This window comes from Myotis davidii, unplaced genomic scaffold (genome assembly GCF_000327345.1).
Source record: "Myotis davidii unplaced genomic scaffold, ASM32734v1 scaffold753, whole genome shotgun sequence".
NCBI lineage: Eukaryota > Metazoa > Chordata > Mammalia > Chiroptera > Vespertilionidae > Myotis > Myotis davidii.
This window is the reverse complement of record NW_006286231.1, coordinates 1,544,878-1,551,719: the sequence shown is the minus strand read 5'-3', so window position 1 is coordinate 1,551,719 and position 6,842 is coordinate 1,544,878. Positions and strand designations below refer to the sequence as shown.

Sequence of the window (6,842 nt, the reverse complement as noted above, 5' to 3'; positions counted from 1 at the left end):
AATATAAAATAATTATAAAATTTAACATTATTACTTGTGTATTCCTATTCATGGTTAGTATAAAGAATTAGGCTATAGATAAAGAATGTCCTTTATTCCCTGGACTATATTCCAGACTATTTTCTTCATGTCATTTTTATTTTTTGGCAATGAAAATATATTTCAGACAAACTTAAATTATATGAATGGGTTTTTTTAAATTGCCTCTACTATATTATATCCAACACACTGAATGGACTTTCCATGGGTTTCTTTTTACAAGGGCTCAGTGGATAGAGCGTCGGCCTGCAGACTGAAAGAATTAGGCTTTTACAAATTACTCTGTCATTGATATTACAACCCCCAAGTTATGTAAAATTTCAGGTTCTACTTTTTTGGAACCACCATCTCCCCATGAACTTTATTTTTCAATTACAGGATAATGTGTCTAACATGGGAACAAAATTTTGTTCTAACCCCTTGTAGAGTGTATATAAGGCAGACCTGGAGTGGTTGCGTGGCATCGGCTGGATGCCAGAAGGCTCAGTAGAAATGACCAGAGTGAAAGGTGCTCAAGACCTGATGAATGAAAGGCTCTATCGGACACGACCAGAAGCCTTGACATTCACTTGCATTACTGACACGCCAGAAGTTGTCCTGGCAAAAGCCAATTCTCTGCAAATTAGTGAGGTAAGAACCATCTTATCTCAAGCGTTCCTTTTGTGGGGCTTTGTTATCAAATGAGGCCAGCCACAGGGGACAGGCGGACTGTTCCTCTTCAAAGGCTGTAGTGATGGGAGCACCTCTAAGAGTCTCTTGACTAGTTCAGTGAGGACGCATGCGAAGCAGAACTCTGACACATGCCAAGGTGCCCATCCCCTGCCATACATTTGGAAGCACTAAAACTAGAAAACTGTTACTCCATTGTGCGCCAGGAAAACAAATATTTAAGTTCGATAAAATACTAAAACCTGTGGCACAATGCTGCATATTAAATGGTATAAGATTGTATTAGTCAGGGTTCTCCTGATAAGCAGAACCAGTAGGGTGTGTAGGAGAGAGAGATTGGTTGTAAGGAATTTACTCTGTTGTGGAGCTGGCAAGTCCAACATCTGCAGGGTGAGCGGCAGATTGGAGGCAGGAAGGAGCTGCAGTTCAAGCCCAAAGGCATCGACAGGCAGAGTGGCTTCTTGTTCAGGGGAAGTCAGACTTTTTTCTAAAAAGGCCTTTGACTGGACAAAGCCCACCTACAATACGGAGGGTAGTCTGCTTTACCCAAAGTCTGCTGAGATTTTAATGTCATCTTAAAAATACCTTCACAGAATGTCTGGAATAATGTTTGACCGAATGTCTGGGTACTGTGGCTTAGGCAAGTTGACACATAAAATTAACCATCACAACCATATATAAAAACATTTTTCCAGATTAAATGGTCATTTAGACTTTATGTTTCAGATCTCCATTCTCTATGAAATATTGAAATAAAATTTCCCTTCTCTCCACAGAAACTGTATCAAGAAGCCTGGAATAAAGACAAAACCAACATCAACATTCCTTCCGACACGCCAGTCATGCTGCAGGCCCAAATCAATGCCTTGCAAATCAGCAATGTAAGTGGCATGGATGTGAAATGTCAATGCCTTTATGAGTCAATATCTGTCCGCTATGGAGTGTGTTGTAATTGAAAAATTACCTATCTTAGAAATGTTTACAGCTTTTGATGCTCAGCACTTTCTCTCTAGGTACCACTCCCAATACAATATGAATGGAAATTCTCTTTTAAATGTTAGTTTAGATACGTGGTTGAGTCCCTGGACTGCAACGTGTAGGATACCTGCATCTTAGTGGTGTACTTCTTTCAACCTTGAAATCACTGTCCTATCTCTCTATATAAAAGCCTAAATGACCAAATGACCGGAATGACTGGTTGACCAGTTGCTATGGCGCGCACTGACCACCAGGGGGAAGACGCTCAATGCAGAAGTACCCCCTGGTGTTCAGTGCACTCCCACAGCCAACCTCCCACGGCCAGCCAACCTCCCCCCCATCTGGCAGGCCCTACCCAGCAGGCCCCATCCGTCAACCGGCAGACCCCGGCCAGCCCAGCCCTGATAAGCCCCAGTTGCTGGCCAGGCCTAGGGGCACTCCCACAGCCAACCTCCCATGGCCAGCCAAATTCCCCCCCATCCGGCAGGCCCTACCCAGCAGGCCCCATCTGGCAACCGCAGACCCCGGCCAGCCCAGCCCTGATAGGCCCCAGTCGCCGGCCAGGCCTAGGGGCCCCACCCGTGCACAGATTTCATGCACCAGGCCTCTAGTATCTAATGTTCACAGCTCAGTCTCATTTTATCTTATTTGAGAATAATGAAATCCCTAGTTAAATGCCTCTTAAAAGGTAATAGTCTCTATTATCTTTTTTTCTATTGTCTTTAGCAGTTTTTGATTGATCCAAAACTTTCTTGTTGGACATTTGAAGGCTATAAGAAAAGCCAAAAGACAACTTTTAAATATATGCAAAGTGCAGGATATGTATGATATATATGTCACGTCATTAGCAGAGACCTCTAAAAAGTCAAAGGACAACATTAGGAAGACAATCTAATCAGGTTTCATATGTTGCCTTGTGAAGAAGGTTCACCATTGATTCTTAGTTTCCATCCACTGTGTAATGAGATTTCTTCAGATGTGGGCCATATTGTGATGAATACAGATATTCAAATATTAGTTTGGATTCAGCTGTTTAGATTTAGGTGTTTAGCTGCTAGACTTAGATATTCACCTTTGAAAATTTTATCAGAAGTATCCGGCACTCCACAAAGTAAATAACCAATAACCAAGAGAAGAACTCAGCAGTGACAGGTTGTTTTTTTTTTAATATTTTTTTTATTGATTAAGATATTACATATGTGTCCCTGTCCCCACATCACCCTCCAGCAGTGACAGGTTTTTAAATATATACAAAGTGCAGGATATGTATGATATATATGTCACGTCATTAGCAGAGACCTCTAAAAAGTCAAAGGACAACATTAGGAAGACAATCTAATCAGGTTTCATATGTTGCCTTGTGAAGAAGGTTCACCATTGATTCTTAGTTTCCATCCACTGTGTAAAGAGATTTCTTCAGATGTGGGCCATATTGTGATGAATACAGATATTCAAATATTAGTTTGGGTTCAGCTGTTTAGATTTAGGTGTTTAGCTGCTAGACTTAGATATTCACCTTTGAAAATTTTATCAGAAGTATCCGGCACTCCACAAAGTAAATAACCCATAACCAAGAGAAGAACTCAGCAGTGACAGGCTTTGTTCTTATGTTGCCATCATTGACATTATGCCTTATGTCTCATATGACTACTTTGAGTATATTTACCTATTTTCAATTCTTGTAAGCAAACCTGTTTTTGCCCTCAATAGAAACTCTACCAGAAAGACTGGAACGAGGCCAAGCAGAAAGGCTATGACATAAGAGCAGATGCCATTGAAATCAAGCACGCCAAAGCCTCCAGGGAAATCGCCAGTGAGGTACAGCTCCTTGTTTCCTTGTGGTTCCCTCCTCCATGCAACAGACAGGCAGAGCATTTTTCAAGAATTTGGGTGTTTTTTAAAGATCTAGGCAAATGATTATGTTTTGTCTTACACTAAAGACTTTATTTTAAAAAACATTAAAATGGGACAAAAGAACACTAAGGTAAGCATAAATGAAGTACATGTGTAAATAACTTCTAAGTTGTTTCTAAATAGGAGAAAAATATCGTGAAGGGTCTGTGTGAAATTCTTGGGGAAAATTCAGGAACCGATACATTGTGATTTTACCCCCAAAATATTTCTGACGTTCTCCATAAATATAAATCACAGGTGAAAGTGTCAAACAAGAAGACTTAAGAATGAAATCACATTTTATAAACAAGATTTTATGCTGGAGGCTTATGTATAACGCTCTTAATAACCTTTTAAAGTTCATTTAACCGTACTTTTAAAACTTACTAAGGGTCAAAACGAGGCTTATGTATAACGCTCTTAATAACCTTTTGAAGTTCATTTAACGGTACTTTTAAAACTTACTAAGGGTCAAAACAAATATCCTATCAAGTTCGCTTCCCCCCCCCCCCGCAACCCCCAGTTTCAAATCTTTAAGCCATCTTTGTTCCCTTTCTCCCCAGTCTTCTCTATTTTTTATTTCATGTATCCAGCTGTTTCTATCTTCTTCCTCCTTTTTATCTCTAAAAACTACACCTGAGTACAGTGTCTGCTTTATTCCCGTTCTTTCTATCTCCCTTTTGTCCAAATTTGCCAATCAGATCTAAATATGGGAAAGAGAAGCTATCTAACTCTAGTCCTAAGACATTGAGGACAAGCGTGGACCACAAACTCTAATCCATAGGTCTTTTACTGTCATCTTCTGATTCAAACCAGCAATCTTGCTTTCCATTCCTGAAACATACATCTTGTCTGTCTCCTAAATCACACATGATTTTTTCCTACTTGAAGTACCTTCAGTACTCTTGGGGGACGATCTGACCTAATGTTTCCACCTGCCAAGCAATTTAGGGGACAATGGTTACCCTTACTGTGCCCCCTCCCCCCAGCATCTGAAATATCCGATAATAATAGTACTACCACATAGAGATGTTGTGAGGATTAAATGAATTTATAATTGCCACTGTCAACTATTTTTAACTTAAAAAATCAGCAATATCAGATGAATCAACCTAATACATTTGAAGTATTCATAATAGAGTCTGGCATAGAGTGATCGCTCAGTAAATGTTAGCTATTATTATTTTTTTATTACTCTTATTTACCATACAGTCCTTCCTGATTTACTCATGTCCTCTATAAAGCTATCTAAATAGCCCTTTCTAATTTCCTTAAAGTTAGGTGATGAACATAATGACTGCCAATGTCAAGCCACTTTACATTAAGAAAATATTCTGAAACATGTCATGAAAAGTTCTCGAATACATTATTTTCATATGTCTTTTTATCTGTTTTTTTTTCATCACTTTAGTACAAATACAAAGAAGGTTACCGTAAGCAACTGGGCCACCACGTGGGTTTCCGCAGCCTACAAGATGACCCCAAATTGGTATGGTCTATACATGCTGCCAAGATCCAGAGTGACAGGGAATATAGGAAAGCTTATGAGAAGTCTAAAGGAATTTACAACACACCCTTGGACATGATGTCCATTGTTCAAGCCAAGAAATGCCAGGTCCTGGTTAGCGACGTGGATTATCGCAATTATCTGCACCAGTGGACGTGTCTGCCAGATCAGAATGATGTGATCCAGGCCAAGAAAGCCTACGAACTGCAGAGCGATGTGCGTATATTATCACCAGACCCTTGGGGAGATGTGTGTCTGTGTGTGTGATCACAGGGTATTCCCTGGGGATGTAATTTAACTGGTAATCTTCATAGAAAGAACCTACCATAATCTGTACATTTCGTGATAAAGTTTTTCTGAATATTTTTTAATCTTATAGGGGATTCCTTCTTATGCAACAAGGCCTTATCCATCAAGATGAAAATCACTCTGCTGCCCTATGTAATTAGGTAGAAAATTTCAGTCCCAGTGGTTCTGACCCAGTACATTGGTGATACATTATCAGATACCTAACTTTCAGAAACAGGTTAAGCATAAGAAAGTTTTGCATTTCAAGTTTATCTGGTGCATATAGAAAATATATATTTATATTCTATTTTTGTATATAGAGGAAAATGTTTATAGATATGTATTTTTTTCTCATTATACATGCATCTAAGGATTTTTCCCCCCTAAATTCCTGCAGATGATACATCTGTAGGAATTCCCAGTGGTACATAAAAGGCAGATTCCAAGTGGTGAGCACAAAAGCTCAACTCTGCATTTCATGCCATTGCAGTCTGTCATTTCCCAAATGCCACTTGTCAGCCCTCCTCCAGTCCTGGAGGATAGATCCTGTGAGCTTCTCCCAGAGAACTGTGCCAGAGACATTATACCCAAATGTTATCATTTAATGCTGATCCTTAAATTTTGTGGGCTTGGCCACCCAACTGGTTTAAATAGAGATCTTGTGTGTCGTTTGTTGGCATTGTGCTCCTCTACAAATTTGACTCTTCTGCTCTCTGTGGTCCTCTCCTTCATGTAGAACGTGTACAAATCAGACCTGGAATGGTTGAAGGGTATCGGATGGTTGCCAGAGGGTTCTGTGGAAGTGGTGAGAGTGAAGAATGCCCAAGATCTCCTCAATGAAAAGCTGTATCGTACAAAGCCTGAGACCCTCAAATTCACCTGCATTGCTGATACACCTGAAGTCATTCTGGCAAAGACCAATGCTCTACAGATCAGCGAGGTAAGCTGTGAACTTTAAACTGCTAATACCCATCAGAATCCTGAAGATACATGTATCCAGGTAGAATTTTATATAGTCGGTCAATGAACAGTATCCCCATTTCATTTGCTTCGATAACTCTTTGCTCACTATAAGTGTAGTGGGTATCTTCATGTTTCACAGACTCTGATGTATACTTTGAACGCATTTTAAGACCTTTCTTATAATACTGGTCAACCAGTTAATACCATGACCAGAAATTGACATCTTTTTTTGTATTCAATCATAAAATAAGTTGAAAAGTCCAGGGGTAGCAATGTTAGACATTATTAAAGTTATTTTAGTTAAGAGAGCCAGGACTTTACTAGCATTGTGGAATATCATAGTTACCTACAATGCAGGTTTACTGCCTCATAATTACATGTGAATAAATGCAAAAGGATTATTTTACTACCAGTTTCTGACTTCATTTTACATTTATATTATATTATGCATGAATGTATTCCTCTTGTTGAAGTCACTATTGGCACTTTCTAAACAAAACAAAAT

At 39.4% G+C, this 6,842-nt stretch overlaps 1 protein-coding gene across 1 annotated transcript in view; it reads left to right on the top strand.

The window, feature by feature from the left end:
- The window catches only part of NEB (nebulin), a 198,617-nt gene that overhangs the window by 106,997 nt on the left and 84,778 nt on the right, over positions 1-6,842 (top strand). The window contains 5 exon segments of the mRNA XM_015559803.1: positions 466-669; positions 1,485-1,589; positions 3,397-3,504; positions 4,991-5,302; positions 6,111-6,314. Coding sequence (XP_015415289.1) covers positions 466-669; positions 1,485-1,589; positions 3,397-3,504; positions 4,991-5,302; positions 6,111-6,314 — 933 coding nt within the window.